We start from the raw sequence: 17,170 nt of genomic DNA on the forward strand, positions 1-17,170 counted from the left end.
GTTGAGGTTGAGCAACCCGAAGCATCACAAGCAGCAAATACTATGGCTGCCTTATCTGATGATGATGATGATGATGGTTGTGAGGGGGTAGAGACTTTATACAACAATATGATTAACACTAGGAGACAAGTAGATGGCTGAGAAAACAGATGTTAGAGTGGAGACTGCTTTGGGTTTCCCTTATGATGTCCTCTCATGGTGGAAGTGTAACACCCAGAAGTTCCCTATCTTGTCTGCTATGGGTAAGGATGTTCTAGCTATCCAAGTTTCCTCTGTCGCTTCAGAATCAGTGTTTAGTACTAGTGGCCGAGTATTGGATTCATATAGGAGTTCTTTCTCCTTATATGGTTGAAGTACTGATGCTCACTCAGCAATGGCTAAGGTGATCACTTTAACTCTGAATGTGCTTCTGATTTGTATTTATATTACACTGGTTTGTTTACTTCTGATTTCTCTTTGCTATCGTACATGTGCTCTTTTAAAGCAGAAGCTGATGTTGCTTCCATGACGCAGATGTTGGAGGATGTTGCATTCTTTGAATCCCTTGGTTAGTATAAGTGTATAACCAATTTGTTTACTCTTGGTTATATACAATTCTGTTTACTTATGAGTTATGACCATTGTTTTACTTGTATAAATTCTCGGAATGCACAAAATGATACTCAGTGACTCTTGCTTGCCTTGGTATAAGTTATGCATTTCCATTTATATCTTCTAAATACTAGTTAGATTATTGAATGTTGGAACTTGGATTACTTATTGTGTTTCTCTGTTTTGATGTTTACAGGTAGTAGTATAATTAGGAAGCAACTCTTTTGTACTTTTTGATGTGGAATAGCAGCATTAACATAACTCGGGAATATGAAAGTGGTAGCTGCTCTCTTTTGTGGTTTTTTGATGCGGATAAGCAGCCTGCACCATGCAGCCTTGATATGGTATTGATTCAATAGCTTCTACCTCCTAAACAATGAGTTGGTATTGATTCAATTCTAATCAAACTGTTATTTAGGCTGAGGGCTTTTGGTACATTCTTTTGTAAATCATGGGTGCATATGGTTCTGTAATGATGTGATACATACACTTGTTAGGCTCAGTTTTTTTGGCTACTTCGGTGCATAATAACCGAAGTAGTGTAGATTCGGTTTGAATTCGGAATGCAATATTTCTCAGAAAACTGACCCGATTAACCCGAGTCCCGAATACACCGAACCGAATAAGTTATCGGTCCAATTTGGCAAGATTTCTCAAAAACCGAATAAGTAACAAACCAAACAAACTGATCCGATTTAGCCGAACAAACCGAATGCCCAGGGCTACGTCCTTGAACCAAACTCATCGATTTTTTTAACTTCCTGATTGGTGTTTGCGGTTGAGGAATCAGGCCGAAGTTGTCACCGACGTCGCTTAGATGGTGATAACAGCGGATTAGAAACCGATTTCCGACACATCTCTTCTCTCAATTCGATGGATTGAGACTTCAGAGGAAAATCACAGAGAAGGATGTCGAAAGAAACGAAAGAAAGAAGAAAAATCTTTGTGTGAATTTTTTTTTTTTTTTTTTGTTAATTTCTCCAACCAATGACAGAGCAACACATATACAATCCTAAACAATTCTAAAAATGCTTAACTTAGAATCGATTTTAGCATTATTAATGTGTTTTGATTTGTTTTTAATCATAAGCATTCCTTAACAATCGGTTAAAAATCACCGTTGAACTTGCTCTAAGTAAAGTAGAGATTAACCTATTGAGATTTGAGATATAGGAGGAGCAAAGGTTAATCATCCTTAATATTTATTCCTCCAATAAGAAAAACAAAAAATATTTTATTTGATTTTTAAAAAATTGCATGGGTTAATAGTAATGGGCCTTTATAGCCCATTAACTTGTAAACAACCAAAATATTGAAGTCTTAAGAGTTGAGAGCGTCTCGTCTCGTCTCTCTTTCTTCTCTCTCACTCTCTCTGTTGCTCGATTCTCGTTTGTTTCCTACCTTCGGAATCTAAACCAAAGGTAAGGGTTCTTTACTCTTCCGATATTCTCAACTATTTTCTCAAGACATTTTCAGTTCTATAGGGTCTTGGACATTGTAGGTTGCTCGAGAAAATGTATAAAAAAATTGATGGTCTGAGTACTTAGTCGTAAATTGCAAACTCAAAGCTGTTGTGAGTCTTTTCATTTCTTGTAAAGTTGTTAGCTTTTGATGGAATTTTTGATGATTCTGCCTTGGTTACTTACATGCCTGCACAGTGTTTGTTTAAATGCCTGACTGAAGTTTTTTTTTACAGTCAAAGCTCACATTTTTTTTTTTAATCATTCTGTTAGTCTTGGTATAGGTATAATGTGAAATCGGTTCTGATTTTATGCTCTGAGTACTGTTGATAGGTGGAATTGGTATGTTGCTAGTGCATTTATTGTAATCCAGATTCTTAAATAAAGACAGAACATTTGATCATAGGTTGCTGATGATGATTCGTAAACATAGATGTTCGTTTCAGAGAAGAACCTAGAAGTCTCTGTCTACTATCTTTTTCTTTCTCTATGATATTTTCAGTTCTGATTTTGACAAGAGTCTTTCTCGGTTATTTCCTTTGAGAAGAATGTTATGTGATGATAGTTTTTAAGTGTATATCTAGTCTCTGAATCAATGATGGTAGATTGGTAGGTATATGCATGTTCCTTTACATAGCTGTTTGACATTTTTTTTTGTTGTATCTCTGTTCTACTGATTTGGATCTTAAAGTCTTAATTTTTAATCGCAAATCTCCCTTTGATTTTCAAATATTAGTTGCTACCTACCCACCAATGCAAATTAAGCTCTTTATTTTTAGCTCAAACTACTGCAATTGTGTACTGGATTCTATAAAAAGTCTTATGCTTATAATTTGAAAACATTCATCTAAATCTATGAACCTTGTTTGTCTGGTCTCGATTGGGTAATGGATTGTTAGTGTCCTTATTAGAGCCGTAGGTAACATTACTGATTTTGAAGGGTATTTGCAACAGGCCAGTCTCGTAGCTGCCATTCCTCTTTTGTCGTTGAAACATTCTTCTGAACTTGATGTATGCTTTTGGTTGTTTTCAGGTGAAGTCCAACTCGCCACAAGCACTTTCTTCTGCAGTTCAGTGACATTGGTTGGATCAGTTGTAAGCATGGTTGATAGGATAGCTGGTTCTTGATCAGGTTTGTGTCGCTCTAAGCATGTATTAGTTTTGTCTTGTATTAGTTTGGATCCTATATAAGAGGTACCTCCTTCTTCTAATTCTATGATTCGCTTATATATATATTTTTGCTACTGAGTTGTGCCGTGTGATTTGAATATTCTTGTCTTCTAATTCTTAACATCGTTGAAGCATACCTTGGAGGTCTTGTTTATGAGCTTATATAAGCTCTTTCCTTCATCATTTTGGTAGTCATGTTTTATCAACCAATCAAAGTCTGTTTTTGCTTTTAACGTCGAGTTTGAATCAATACAATTGTTCTTGTGAGTTCTTAAGTGTTTTAATGATTGAGATAGGTTTTTCCGATGATTTTGGTTTAAGTACTTAATAGGTTGCTTTGATTAGATTAATATTAATTATATGATTAGTTTATTTTTGAGTGGGTTGTTCCATTGGACATGGTCCGTTTATCCAAAACGGTGCGGATTAATAAGATGGGCCTGTAATTGTTTTTTTAAGAAAAAAAAAAAAAAAACTTCTTCTTCAAAGCGAGACGGACGGGCTATTTGAGTCGACTCGTAAACGAAACGAGTTGATTACTGGATTAGCTTTTTTCGTGATTATCGGCTCCGTTGGTCTTCAAAGCGGCGGGCATATGTGAAATCGTGGTGATGAATTTGGGGGATTTGAACAAGGTCTGGGAAGTTAAGGCTCTGAAGAAGAAACCTAGAGCAGATGAAGCCACGAAGATTTTGGAGAAGGTAGCGAATCAAGTTCAACCCATTATGACTAGACGAAAATGGCGTGTCAAGCTTTTCTCTGAATTCTGGTAATTAAAAAGGGTATCTCTCTGCCAGTTCTGTGGAAGAATGATTCAAAGAATTTTGATTTTTTTTAGGGTTTCATCAATGATGTTTGTTCTTTGATTTTTTTGAAATTGGCAGCCCAACAAATGCAAGGCTATTGGGGGTGAATGTAAATAGAGGCGTGCAAGTGAAACTGAGGCTTCGGAGGGTAAACCATGATGGAGATTTTTTATCGTACCATGAAGTTCTTGACACCATGCTCCATGAGCTTTGCCACAACGCCCATGGTCCTCACAATGCAAGTTTCTATAAGCTTTGGGATGAACTGCGTAAGGTATTGTGTTTCATCCTTTTCATTCCTTATTTGACCACTTACTGACTTGCATCATTGAAGCTGATGATTTTATGATTCATCCTTTCATTCATTTATGCATATGAGATGTGATCGTATTGTGATCGTATTCATTTATCCAACGGCTCTCTACCTTTGTTCTTTACAGGTTACCGATGTTTTGTGGATGGTTCTTGGAAATCCAATGATCGGTTCGCAGGAGCAGGGTGGTTCTGTATCCAGCCCCATGACCCAAGGCCAGGAAGGGGTGCTACTAATTTCCGGCAAAGTCTTTCCCCCTTACACGCTGAAGTGGAAGCTTTCATTTGGGCAATGCGCTGCATGATCGGACACGATTACTGTGATGTGGCTTTCTACTCGGACTGCGCTGACTTGGTGAAGATGGTGTCTTCACCGCACGACTGGCCGGCTTTCTCGACTTACCTACATGACATAAGGACGGACAGGGAGGAGTTCTCTTCCTTTTCCTTATCTTATATTTCCAGAGATGCAAATTCAAAAGCGGATCTTCTTGCACGCTATGCGCGCACTTCTCCGCAAAGTGTTCTGTATGTAAACAAGTTCCCTACGCATTGGCTCGTTTGAGCTAATCTATTGTTGTCAAAAAAAAAAAAAAAGATGTGATCGTATTAGTAAAACTAGTACAACTTCGAGTTCCTCTTACTAGTATTCTCTTACCGTCATGGTGTATTTTGAAGTGAATCAATAGTTTACGAAATGTTTCTTATCCAGGGGAATGCACTGTCTTACTATTGCAGAAAAATCATTGCATGTTTCATTTGTTTCTGCAAACCGCTTTTTGACTTATTCCATTACATCTAGGAATGCGAGGAGTTGATGTCAAAGGGTATAACAGGGACAGGGAAAGGATTTGATGTTCCTGGTAAACGTTTGGGTGGATTTTCTCGTCAGCCTCCTCTCTCATCTCTCCGAGTAACTGCAGCTTCAGCAGCAGAAAAAAGAGTGCGTGCGGGTACGCTTTTACCCTCAGGTCCTCATCGTCTTGGTGGTGATAGCAACGTTATGTCAGATCTTAGTCCAATTCAGGCTGCTGCAATGGCTGCAGAAAGGCGTTTACTTGATGATATTTGGTGTGGTTCCCAATCCACAGAGGGTTTAGAAGACGAAGAGAATGATAGTGAAACATGTAAGGAACCCATTTCCGAAAGAGTAGATTGCACAAGCTCGAATGCAAAATCAGTAAAAAGATGCAGTAGCTGGTCCAATGCCAGTTTTGGCCCTCAGTGTGGATTAGATGTCATTGATTTGACAGAAGAAGCTCCTGTAACAAGATGTACTAAAAGAAGTTGCAGCTCAAGTGATCAAGGTCCTTCTTTTTCCAAAGATGAACCGAACTTTGGTTTCATGAATTCATCAGTAACTTTTCCATCGACAAGCCATGATGCAAACCACAACAGAGAAGAACCTTCAATGTGGGAGTGTGCAGAATGCACCTTATTGAACCGGGTAAGTCTTATGAGTGTATGTTTTTCAAGTTTAAACTTAGAAGCTTCTCATTATCTCTATTCTATTTTTCATTATGTCTTAATTTTCTTCCACCAGTCATTGGCTCTAATATGTGAGCTATGCACTGCCCTAAAGCCAAAGGAAAGGGAGATGAAGCACAAGGTCTGGTCTTGCAAATTCTGCACGCTCGAGAATGAGGTGAAGTTAGAGAAATGTGAGGCTTGTGGTCAGTGGAGATACTCATATGGAGCACCATTGTCAACAGGTGCTCCTAATGTTGGCACTTGAGGGAGTCACCAGTCTTCTACAAGGATCTAAAGTCAAACTCTTAGCCATTTTTGGTAGTCTAAGTAACAAGATTCTCCAAGTTCTGTAAACTGTGTCCCAGCTTGGGCTTGTGGCTGTGGTATGTATGCAGAGAAGGCGTTTAACTTTATAAGGTAGAAAGAGTATTTTGATTTTGCAAACACTCAAACAAATTTGATGAGTAAACGCAATGAAAAAGGTTTTTCTCTTGGAATAACGATTTTGAGGAAGCTGGATGAAAAAGATATCGTGGTATTTTGATGGTGGTTTTGTAAGTCTCAGCTTCCAAAAGAATTATGTTGAAAAATGGGTAGAGTGGGGACTTGAACTCTCGTAAATGGGGTAAAAAAACAGAAGGTCAAACCAACTGAGCTAAGTTGATCTCTTTGTACTGGTAACATAAATGACTTTTATGATTTAATTGGGATCATCTGGCTTTGAACGTAGGATCCGCACTAAGTTGAAAAGATTATAAACAGCTTTACTTATCTAGTGATATTTTAATCAGAAAAAAAATATATTTCCTATATAATAATATATAAAACGGAAGTACATAATTTTTCTTGTAGACTATATAATTTTTATAAGTTGGTTACAAAATAGGCTATATAGATTAAATATATGTCGGTTACAAAAAAGATTATAGATTAATTGGTCAATTATGGGCTATATAAATACACTTCAAAAATCCCAAAGAATCCTCTTAAAGAATATTCCAATGATTTATACAATTTCCAAAATAAATCTTTAGTATTCCATATATTGTTACCAAATATATATTGTTAATCATAAAAATATATTGTTAGGCGTAAAAAGAAATAAAATCTTTGCAATTTATCATACTTAATCTTGATTTCCGAGATCTTATTTTGCAGTTGAAAATAAAATCTTACCTAAGCACGGGTCATACTAAAAAACTTTCACCAAACATGTTCGAAAATTAAAATAAAAACAAACAACAAACATAACCATTTCTCATCCATAAAATTACAAAATTAACAATAGAAAATTTATAAAATAGGTGTCTTTTTCAAGCTATCATAATTAAAACTTATTAAATTTTATTACATAATGTTTTATCTAAAAAAACTTTTAAAAATAATATTTTATTCTAAAATTATAATATAATTAAAAGGAATTTCAACCCGTGCTTTAGCACGGATCCAAATCTAGTTAATTATATATCAAATTAATTTTAGGCCATATATAATTCGGCAAGGGAATCTTATCAAATCGACTTGATACCAAAAATAAGAAGAGCAGCTTGCATTTGAATGGTAAGTTAACAAAAGGTTAAATTGAATAGAGGTTGAATTTGCGTATGTGACAATAGAGCGAGCTACCTCCTCATGCATGAACGAGAGATAGCTCGTGCGTCGTGACCAACCACGGCCCCATATTCTTAGTTTAAATATGCATTTCACTTCACACACTCCTCAAAAGAAATACTATAACACAACAATCAAATCAATAATTTTCCTTAATTGGCATGATGATCATCAAGTTTCTCCTGTTAACTCTTCTAGTGATCATCTCTCCGATTTGGGCCGAGAACGATCTGATGATAAATGAATGCCACAATGCACAAGCTCCGACCACATGCATGGGATGTCTTGAATCCGACCCAACCTCCGTTCATGCTGACCCTGTTGGTATCGCCGGAGTCGTCATACACTGTCTCGACTCTCGCCTTAATATCATCATCAAGCAAGTTTCCTCTCTATCTAATAACCATATATGTTTTTTTGTTTCCTGTTGTAACTAAAAACCATATATATGTATATATAAAATCTTTGATTATAATGTAACAAGTATTGAATTGTTGTAGCAACCTAACGGATGTATCGTCAAAGGAAGAGAAAGCTGAAGTTAAGAAAGTTTTGGAGGCTTGCAAACATGACTTGTCGATGGAGGTACCTAAAAAACTGTCGGAAGCCAAAACGGATCTGAGAAGCGGTGATTACGACAAAGCCGCTAGATCGATAATGCTTGCACTTGGCTACCCTTGGAGCTGTCGGTCCAATCTCGAAAGTGTCAAGTTTGATGAGTCTTTGTTTGAGGAGGCTTTGGAGCTATTTAGCCAAATCAATATATATGCCCAACTCTCTGATGCTGCTATGAGGATCATTGATCGCTTCTAATAACCTCCTATCTCTTTCTTTTTCTCTATGTACGAAACTCAACATTGACGCTTGCTTACCCCAATGAAAATGAAATGATTCCCTCTTTTTATTATACGACATCATGTGTTCTTATGTTTTTTTTTTAAATTAAATCATTTTTTGTTTTGTTTTAAATGCATGATTTCATTATGCTTAACATTCGATCATCTAGTAGTAAACGTGATGTTCTGTTCTTGAAAGTTGAAACTAATAAACTCATCTATCTTTAAGGACAAACGTGATGGGCCACGCATCACCAATTCCCCACCCAGTAACAGTTTAGTAATTAAATATACGGATTAGTCGCCACGAGTAATTTATTTACATCGGCCGTCATGCAAGGGAAGGTGGGGAGAGAGGAAGAGCGATAATAGAAGCAGTAAATAAATACAAGAAAAAATAAATTGAGCCATTAAAACTCACTAGGACGACAAAACGATGCGGGAAAGGAAGAGATAATAATGATACTACTGAATATTATTGACGTTTCGTTTTCCCAAAAAAAGAAAAAAAAGAAAGTGGCCTTTGGTATTTCTTTTGAACTTGTGAGGAAGAAAGCTACTCTTGCATATAAATATATGTCCGTCCATAGAAAGTAGAGAGATAGTGAGAGAGCCTCGTTTCTTGTTAATTATCTTCTTCAAAAAACCCTAATATATATAATCATATCATTTCCGTTGCTTACTATGGCAGATGAAACAACAGTAAGATGTGTTTTCGCTACCACTAATAAGGACACTCATCTCGCCATTCTATTGGATAAACGTGACTCTGTATTAGTTTTCAAAGGTTACATGATTACATCTGTTCTTATCTTTATATATTTATGGTCTTTTCTTTCTTATCGATATTTTGGTAAATTCGTTTTTGTGTCAAATGTCATGCATCTATGTTTAATCTTGATTTGCCTGTTATTTGCACAGAGAAATTTAGCAAGGACCACGAACGTTGTTTCCCAACTCTTGGGAAAATCATGGTTTCTGCCTTGAAGGTAAAACAATCTGTTTTTTTTTTTTTTTTTTAATTCATATCATACCCCCACGTCTTTCTTTCTTTCTTTCTTTCTGTTGTTTCAAGAAAAAAGAAGAAAAACAACAACTTACGGATGGATCTTGGTTTTGTTTTATAGGTTAAGTCGGGAGGGCAAGTTTATCACTTGCCTGACTCGATGATTCTGAGTCAGGCTTTTCAGGCCATCGGTAACAAGGACTGGTTTCTATCTGTGGACGTCATGCCTGTTGAGGACAAGGCCGGTGAGCTGCCGATGACTAACACTGCTGCTTCTTCAAACCCTGCTCCGACTCTTCCTACTCTGATAACTCATGGACCAGAGGAGAAATCATCAAAAAAGAGGAAATCTAAAACTTCGGCTAACGAAAGTCGTAAGAAACCAGCTCTTGGGGTTGAGACGTCAAGTGGTAAAAGAGAGGTTGAACCTATTGCAACTGGTTCAATAGCAAAAGGTAACCTTCGTTTTTTTGTTTTCTCTAAATATATATATATACTGCTTTAAAATTTATTGGTCACGATTGACCAAGAGTATAATTCTTGCACATACGTTAGAACTTGTGGATGAGAGCCATAATACTGATGAATTCGTTTCCTTCAGATTTTGGTTGAAGTTAGTGATTCTCTTCATTTTAAGATGTTATTAGTTTTGGTATCTTTTAGTATTAACCGTTTGATTAGCTCCAACTGCTACAGAGAACCTTCCAACTGATGAAGCTGAGAACCAAGGTCGTGTTGATGCTACTTCTGAACCAATGCAAATCGGTAAATTTCACTTCCTGATTTGGTTGAATGAATAGACATTTTGTTCCCTTCTTAAGTATGTTTGTAACATGGGCGTTTTCTATAATAATGTGTAGAAACTGGGACTGGTACCAAGGAAATTGTTGAGAAAGCTGGTGAGGAAGCTAAGTCTGTGAAGCCTAAGAAGAAAAAGAAAGCAAAGGCACCAGCTAAAGAAGTTGCTTCTAGCTCACAGATCGTTGAGACTCCTCCTGCTGAAGTCACCAAAGAAGATCCTCTGGAGAATTTGGACAATGTTGTGAAGAAAATTGTGCAAGAGGCTTAAGTATTTTGCTCTGCTATATGAGTATTTTTGTTGTATCTTTTCTCTCCTTTTTTTTTTTTTTTTATTATTTTCTATGTGACTGAACATCAATGCTGTTTCCATGTTTAAGCAACTTATTTTCTTTTTTATTTATTTATCATGATTAGTGAGTGGATTGTTTTTGGTTCTAATTCTTGATTTCATTTATGCACCAACTAGTAATCGTATTACCCTTTTCACCAAAAAAAAAGTAATCGTATTACCCTGCTCATCATTTTTTTATAAAACTAGAGATTCATTTTGAGGAATCAGAGAAGAAGAAAAAGAAGAGTAAAGCTGGAGGAGACGAGGAGACTGATGATGGCCACAGCACGAAGAAGAAGAAGAAGAAGTCAAAGAGTGCAGAGTAGGGATGCAAAACATAACAAAACCCTGTATTGTATTTTTTTTTTTTTTTTGAGTAATGTCGGTTGCGTTTCGTTTTCTTAGTGAACTTTGGATAATTTTTGTTTTGGTCTGGAAACGATGCGAGATTTGGTAACATCATAATATTGTTTAGGTTTCACGATTCTGTTTCTGTTTTACATGCTCTAAGTTCTGCAATCACATGATTACTTAGTAAAATTATCATTCCAAGTGCATACCAAAATATGCCATGCTATGGGAAAAGACTAAATGGTAAATTTAGTATGTTGGATGACGTTTACAACCCTGGAGTCTCCATTTTATAAAATACTACAACTGCTAATAAAAGACTATTAGAAGTTAAGAAAGTTTTGGAGGCTTGCAAACATGACTTGTCGATGGAGGTACCTAAAAAACTGTCGGAAGCCAAAACGGATCTGAGAAGCGGTGATTACGACAAAGCCGCTAGATCGATAATGCTTGCACTTGGCTACCCTTGGAGCTGTCGGTCCAATCTCCAAAGTGTCAAGTTTGATGAGTCTTTGTTTGAGGAGACTTTGGAGCTATTTAGCCAAATCAATATATATGCCCAACTCTCTGATGCTGCTATGAGGATCATTGATCGCTTCTAATTAATTAAATAAACCTCCTCCTTCTTTTTGTTATCTATATGAATATGAGTTTCTTTAAAGTAGATAGTATCTTCAGTCTGAGTATATATATGCCTGAGTTGTTTCTGAAGATCTTTTGAAGAATTTATGGTCGTCTGTTAACAGTTAACCGTGTGGTATGATTTTCACGATGTCCATTTTCACGTTCCGTCCATTTCAATTATTTTTTGAAATAGTCAAATTTGAATATGTTGGGCCAATTTGATATCTACTGTTTGTTATAGGGTTTATTCTAGAGATATTCCACATTTTCTTTTTCTATCTAATTTTAGAAACTAAAAAAGTTGCATCACTTGAAAGCGAGAGTTCATATATATATATATATATATATATATATATATATATTCTTCGAGAACCAAATCAAATTCTCCAAGTGAATAAGAAAGATGTTTTGTGTGTGTAATCATGATTTTGAAGAGCCAAATCTACTTGACTGACTGGTTGAAATTGAGAAGAAAAAAAATCTAATATGGGGATGGGGCAATGAAAAGGAATGATAGGGTCCTCAAACACTGGATACCACTACTATTTTACTACCATTTAAAAAAAAAAATTAGATGTATTTTGATTTTGATTTCTTGCTATTTTCTGATGTCAAACACCCAAAACTTCCAACTAAATAAGTTAATTATCGTCTTTGCAGTTAAACATGATGGAGAAAATATGGAGAATTAAGAGGCATACACGTACATTTACGTTGCCCAATTGAATAATTTGGTCGTCTTATAAGTTCAGAAACTACACAAAATTAATTAACCATAACAATAGTCGTTTCATTCTGTAGCTTTCCTTGCGGGAAAAAGAGATAGCAACGGAGTGTCATGTAGAGTAATAGTAAACTCTTTGGTCCTCTTGTGTAGTTGTGTGTGATATCAAAGTCAAAGTACTACAAGTAAAAGTCAACAATAGTTATAAATAAATAAAAAATACAATGATAAATCAAATTAATCAGGTACTAATACATAAGATTATTAGAGTGTAAAATGTGATTAGATTCAGACAACCTTGAGAATGTAGGGAGTCAAAGGGCATAGATTCACGCAACTTTTAGACATACGTCATTACAAACGTCACCTTTCTTGATTTAGTTTAATTTAGTTTACAAATTTAACCTCCTTATTATAGCAAATTTAGATAACCAACAGATTTAAATTTCTTGATTTTTATTGTATCTTATTTTTTGCATTAATGAGCTTATAATTAACATTTTTGTATTTTTTTACACCTATCACTGTATTTACAAATTAATTATAGTTAGGTATAGATGACATTCAAAAATCATTTAAGAGGTTGATGTCTTGATGATATTGTTAAGCAAAAAGTAGGTAGCACAAAAAACATGTGGATGACTGATGAGCCTTGTGTAAGTTAGTCATATGTGGTAATCATGCACAGATAAAAAAAAAAACAAAATTGTAAACATAACTAGAGGAGATATATAATGAAATAATTTATAAAAATTGGAGAGTGCTAATTTTGTAATTAACTTAAAGATGTTTTGGGTCAGATATGACCATATCTCTGTATATATTAAGCTCTCTGTTTATCTTCTACACGACTCTCAAACCACTCTCTCATCTTCTCTTCCTTAAACTTAAACTCAACATTCCTTCTTCTTCGCCAATCACAAACCCATGGCAACGTGCATCGACACATGCCGAACCGGAAATACCCAAGAAGACGATTGCCGGTTCTATTGTACCAAGAATTTCTTCCGACCCGGTTATTCTCTAAACCGGAAGATCCACACCCAAACCGAAGAAGACGACGTCTGGATCAAAATGCTTGAAGAAGCCAAGTCCGATGTCGAGCAAGAACCCATTTTGTCAGACTACTACTACGCTTCGATCACATCTCATCGATCATTAGCTTCTGCTTTAGCTCACATCCTCTCAGTAAAGCTCAGCAATTCAAACCTCCAAAGCAACACACTCTTCGAGCTGTTCATCAGCGTTTTAGAAGAGAGCCCCGAGATCATCGAGTCGACGAAGCGAGATCTGGTAGCGGTTAAAGAAAGAGACCCGGCTTGCATAAGCTATGTTCATTGCTTCTTGGGTTTCAAAGGCTTCCTCGCTTGTCAAGCTCATCGTATAGCTCATAAGCTCTGGAAACAGAAGAGAAAAATCGTAGCTTTACTGATCCAGAACAGAGTATCTGAAGCTTTCGCCGTCGATGTTCATCCGGGAGCCGAGATAGGAAAAGGGATTTTGTTAGACCACGCGACGGGGGTGGTGATCGGTGAGACGGCGGTGGTTGGAGACAACGTTTCGATTCTACACGGCGTGACGTTGGGTGGAACGGGGAAACAGAGCGGTGATCGGCATCCGAAGATAGGCGACGGAGTGTTGATCGGAGCAGGGACTTGTATACTGGGGAATATTAAGATCGGAGAGGGAGCTAAGATTGGATCCGGTTCGGTGGTGGTTAAGGATGTGCCGCCGCGTACGACGGCTGTTGGAAACCCGGCGAGATTGATCGGTGGGAAAGAGAACACGAGAAAACTTGATAAGGTCCCTCCTGGTCTAAGTATGGACCAGACATCATATATAGCGGAATGGTCTGATTATGTGATATAAAAAAAAAAAAAAAAAAACAAAACAATTGTAATAAATTGGTCTTTCTTTCTTGTATAACTGATGAATCAAGTCAGACTAATCTTACCATTTGAATGATGATCTCATCTTACAAAAGTTATATTGTCGTGTACGAAAGCTGCATCATCCATTTAACAAATAAGGAAGAAATTGAATGACACAATTCAATTCCAACTAATACAGAGTTCCACCATATGTTGTTTACAAATAGTATCATCTTGTTAATTCTTGAGGATTAATCGATTTGTTGGCTTGTAAATTGGGCCCAAGTCAATTGTTTAATGGGCCACGTATAAACCAACCCCCCAGTCCCCCACCCATCAGTCATTTCATAAATTTATTTACTGTTTCTCGCCCGGTGTATTTATTAACATCGGCGGCGTCATGCTAAGTGGGACTATGAGAGATAGAGGGAGCTTCAAATTTAAAAACTAGAAAATTATTAGATTTGAAGACGTTCCGTTTTCCCAAAAAAGGGACTTTTGGGATTCCCCAATAATAATAAAAGAAAAAGGGATTTCCCAATAATAATAAAAGAAAAAGAAAGAAAAAAGAGGAGAAATGACCTTTGAGATTTCTACTCTATGCCTATATAAATGTCCGTCCATAGAGACTAGTGAGACAGAGACCCTCATTTCTTCTTCTTCTTTTCTTCTTCTTCACACACTATCACTATGGCTAACGAAACATCAACTTGCGTTTTTATTACGACGAACAAACATACACATTTTGGTATTCTTTTGAACGGAGACGATTCTGTTTCCGTTTTCAAAGGTCAGTTTTCTTCTCCTATCTTCATATGGTCTCTTTCTTTTTTTTTTTTTCTTTTTTTTTTTCAATATTTTCGTCAATTCGTTTCTGTATTAAAAACTCACTGCATGCATCTGTGTTTTACACAGAAAAAATAAGCATGGAGCACCAACAATGCTTCCCTAGTTTTGGGAAAATCTCTGTCTCTGCCTTGAAGGTATAATTGTTCATAACCCGCGTCTTTATTTATTCTTTGGTTTAAGCAAAAGCATCAACTTAAAGGGAAGGATCGTGTTTTTGTTTATTATATAGGTTGACTTGGGAGGTCAATTTTATCACCTATCAGACTCGATTATTTTGAGCCAAGCTATCCAAGGCATCAGAAACGACGACTGGTACCTTTTCGTTGATGTTGAGGTGAATGGTGAGATGCTGCCTATTACTGCTCCTTGTTCAAACCCTGATCCGAATCTGATTACCAAAGTCACTGAGGAAAAGACCAAAAAGAGGAAACTCAAAATTTCGGCTAGTGACAAAAAGTCTCAAAAGAAACCCGCTCTTGGGGATGCTACAAGTGGCAAAGGAGTTGTTGAAGCCATCGGTATAGGTAACCTCTGTTTTTTTTTCCTTTCTATTTTTGGAACAGGTTATTTGCGAGTAGCTATAGAAATTAAATTTAGTTTTTATAACTATGGTTTAATTTGTTCAGTTGTTCTAGATAGATACCCTTAATGTGTAATGTTTTTTCTAGTAGACGTTGTAAAGGATTTAACAAATGTCACTGCTCCGGCGTTAGAAGCTATGGATGGCGTTCATGAGAATCCCAAAGGTAATATTCTTTCTGAATCAGTAGGAGTATATAGCTAGGTAGATTTATTTTGGTTGTTTGTATTTTTAATTCACTGGTTTTCATATTCAGATGTTACTTGGGTACATCACTGACTCTTCATTAGCTCCAACTACTCACAATAGTTACCTTAATATATTTTATTTTATTTGTATGTTCAGTAGACCTTGGAAAGGAGGTAACAAATCTTCTTTCTGAAGCGATAGGAAAAGGTAAATTTTGTTTGATGGTTTATATATGGTTGAAGTTACTTCTTTTCATTTCTAGGTTGTTACTTGTGTACATTATTCACATTTCCTAAGCTCCAACTACCGCTAATTATTATCTTTTTAATTGCTGGATTTTTAGCTTGTCCTACAAGTAATTTGGAGGCTAGTAGCTCAGCTGGACTTGAGAAAAGCTCAAAAGATCAGATTGATCTGTCTCTTGTTGCTCAGAATGAAGGCCTGAAAGATGGCATTGTTGCAACTTCTGAATCTGTTCCAAGCTCGAGTGGAGGAAAGATTACCAATACTCTTGTATTATTGGCAGATCCAAGAGGTAATTACAGTTCTTGGTTGATTAAACATTTTCTTTAGCAAAAGAGATTACCTCTTGTATCTTTCAGCGTATTACCAATACTCTCGGTCTTTGCAATACAGTTCTTGGTTAATCTTACAGTTCTTGGTTGATTAAACATTTTCTTTAGTCTTTGGGGCGTTTCTATTAATTTGTAAATTGCTGATTCTCTTTAGCAAAAGAGATTGGTGCAAAGGACATTGGTGAAAAAGATGCTGATGAGGCTAGCAAATCTGTGAAGGCTACAAAAAAAATAATGACAAAGAAAGCTAAGGCACCAGCTAAAGAAGAAACTGAAGGTTCTTCTAGCGCGCCCAAAGTTGAGCCTGGTGTTGTTGTCAGTGACCCTCAGGAGAACGTGGGCAAAGTTGAAAAGAAGTCAAGCAAGAAATCAAAGAAGAAACCATCTTCGAATGTTGTGGAGGAGTCTTGATTGTTGTCATCTTTGATTTAACAAAAAAATTGCTCTGCTACTGTGCTACTTTTATCTAGTTTTCTGTCTTTTTGTTTTTCTCTATTGCTACCTGATTTCCCTAGTTTCAAAAACTTATTTGCTGGTTCTTTTCTTTCAAAGAATCGTTTAGGTTGTTTTCTTGTTTCTGTTTTGTTATAATGCATGATTTCATTTCGGCTTTCAATGGATTTTTAAGACTTCAAATTTTCACCATCTATGTTGAGATGAAAAGGTGTGTGTTTATGGATAAATATTGCTTGTATTTGGATCTGTTGTGGCTGACTAGCTTAACTAAATGAGCTGAGAATAGAAATTAGGACAATGGAAGAGATGAAAACAAATTCACGAGAGATAATTCATATTGGATTAAGATTCAAGAAAAGTGTGGAAGTGGAACCGCCTAGAACTAGAAGCAGAGCAGGCTGAAACGGAGCCGCGTACCAAACAGGAGAAGCTAGCATGCGAAGATACAATGATTGTTGTGCAGCTTTTGGCAGATGAACTCCTCTTAGGCAACTCTAATAGATGCTATTTTACATTTTCTTTCTTCTCTGATCTTACATTACATATATTTTGGGACT

The 17,170-nt window shown here is 36.3% G+C and overlaps 4 protein-coding genes and 1 pseudogene across 11 annotated transcripts; all 5 read left to right on the plus strand.

The window, feature by feature from the left end:
* The first annotated feature begins 1,887 nt into the window (after window positions 1-1,887).
* On the plus strand, window positions 1,888-6,306 carry LOC104743033 (uncharacterized). Of its 6 annotated transcripts, none has more exons than XM_087483699.1 (6): window positions 1,901-2,012; window positions 3,085-3,183; window positions 3,681-3,990; window positions 4,106-4,301; window positions 5,142-5,786; window positions 5,883-6,306. In XM_087483699.1, the coding sequence occupies exons 3-6, from the start codon at window positions 3,833-3,835 to the stop codon at window positions 6,072-6,074; spliced, it is 1,191 nt and encodes a 396-aa protein (XP_087339825.1). In that variant the 5' UTR covers window positions 1,901-2,012; window positions 3,085-3,183; window positions 3,681-3,832; the 3' UTR covers window positions 6,075-6,306. The 6 variants fall into 6 exon arrangements, with proteins under 6 accessions (XP_010462457.1, XP_087339825.1, XP_087339826.1 ...); XM_087483701.1 differs by having other exon boundaries at window positions 1,906-2,012; window positions 3,681-4,003; XM_010464155.2 differs by having other exon boundaries at window positions 1,888-2,012; window positions 3,085-3,990.
* A 1,219-nt stretch (window positions 6,307-7,525) lies between these two features.
* LOC104743034 (uncharacterized) lies at window positions 7,526-8,329 on the plus strand. Its single transcript, XM_010464156.2, has 2 exons — window positions 7,526-7,799; window positions 7,921-8,329. Exons 1-2 carry the CDS (start codon window positions 7,582-7,584, stop codon window positions 8,231-8,233), a joined length of 531 nt encoding a protein of 176 aa, XP_010462458.1. The 5' UTR covers window positions 7,526-7,581; the 3' UTR covers window positions 8,234-8,329.
* A 531-nt stretch (window positions 8,330-8,860) lies between these two features.
* LOC104744183 (uncharacterized) lies at window positions 8,861-10,501 on the plus strand. Its single transcript, XM_010465194.2, has 5 exons — window positions 8,861-9,043; window positions 9,178-9,245; window positions 9,384-9,717; window positions 9,944-10,027; window positions 10,123-10,501. The coding sequence occupies exons 1-5, from the start codon at window positions 8,941-8,943 to the stop codon at window positions 10,329-10,331; spliced, it is 798 nt and encodes a 265-aa protein (XP_010463496.2). The 5' UTR covers window positions 8,861-8,940; the 3' UTR covers window positions 10,332-10,501.
* A 2,097-nt stretch (window positions 10,502-12,598) lies between these two features.
* Window positions 12,599-14,076, plus strand: LOC104743035 (serine acetyltransferase 1, chloroplastic pseudogene; annotated as a pseudogene). The gene has a single exon (XR_015579689.1). The product of XR_015579689.1 is annotated as a serine acetyltransferase 1, chloroplastic pseudogene (transcript).
* A 296-nt stretch (window positions 14,077-14,372) lies between these two features.
* Window positions 14,373-16,777, plus strand: LOC104743036 (uncharacterized). 2 transcript variants are annotated; one of them, XM_010464162.3, is made up of 7 exons: window positions 14,373-14,754; window positions 14,880-14,947; window positions 15,043-15,337; window positions 15,485-15,559; window positions 15,742-15,789; window positions 15,926-16,117; window positions 16,312-16,777. In XM_010464162.3, the coding sequence occupies exons 1-7, from the start codon at window positions 14,655-14,657 to the stop codon at window positions 16,566-16,568; spliced, it is 1,035 nt and encodes a 344-aa protein (XP_010462464.1). In that variant the 5' UTR covers window positions 14,373-14,654; the 3' UTR covers window positions 16,569-16,777. The 2 variants fall into 2 exon arrangements, with proteins under 2 accessions (XP_010462464.1, XP_010462462.1); XM_010464160.3 differs by having other exon boundaries at window positions 14,605-14,754; window positions 15,739-15,789.
* The last annotated feature ends 393 nt before the right edge of the window (window positions 16,778-17,170 follow it).

This window comes from Camelina sativa, chromosome 14, assembly GCF_030686135.1.
Source record: "Camelina sativa cultivar CO46 ecotype springtype chromosome 14, ASM3068613v1".
Lineage (NCBI taxonomy): Eukaryota > Viridiplantae > Streptophyta > Magnoliopsida > Brassicales > Brassicaceae > Camelina > Camelina sativa.

Bases quoted from the DNA above. Each gene is read 5' to 3' on its own strand.
- LOC104743033 (XM_010464155.2), top strand. From the start codon at position 3,833: ATGAATTTGGGGGATTTGAACAAGGTCTGGGAAGTTAAGGCTCTGAAG. The intron at 3,991-4,105 runs GTAATTAAAAAG...TGAAATTGGCAG, and splicing joins AAGCTTTTCTCTGAATTCTG to CCCAACAAATGCAAGGCTAT. The intron at 5,787-5,882 runs GTAAGTCTTATG...TTCTTCCACCAG, and splicing joins AATGCACCTTATTGAACCGG to TCATTGGCTCTAATATGTGA.
- LOC104743034 (XM_010464156.2), top strand. From the start codon at position 7,582: ATGATGATCATCAAGTTTCTCCTGTTAACTCTTCTAGTGATCATCTCT. The intron at 7,800-7,920 runs GCAAGTTTCCTC...GAATTGTTGTAG, and splicing joins CGCCTTAATATCATCATCAA to CAACCTAACGGATGTATCGT.
- LOC104744183 (XM_010465194.2), top strand. From the start codon at position 8,941: ATGGCAGATGAAACAACAGTAAGATGTGTTTTCGCTACCACTAATAAG. The intron at 9,044-9,177 runs GTTACATGATTA...TTATTTGCACAG, and splicing joins CTCTGTATTAGTTTTCAAAG to AGAAATTTAGCAAGGACCAC. The intron at 10,028-10,122 runs GTAAATTTCACT...AATAATGTGTAG, and splicing joins TTCTGAACCAATGCAAATCG to AAACTGGGACTGGTACCAAG.
- LOC104743036 (XM_010464160.3), top strand. From the start codon at position 14,655: ATGGCTAACGAAACATCAACTTGCGTTTTTATTACGACGAACAAACAT. The intron at 14,755-14,879 runs GTCAGTTTTCTT...TGTTTTACACAG, and splicing joins TTCTGTTTCCGTTTTCAAAG to AAAAAATAAGCATGGAGCAC. The intron at 14,948-15,042 runs GTATAATTGTTC...TTTATTATATAG, and splicing joins TCTCTGTCTCTGCCTTGAAG to GTTGACTTGGGAGGTCAATT.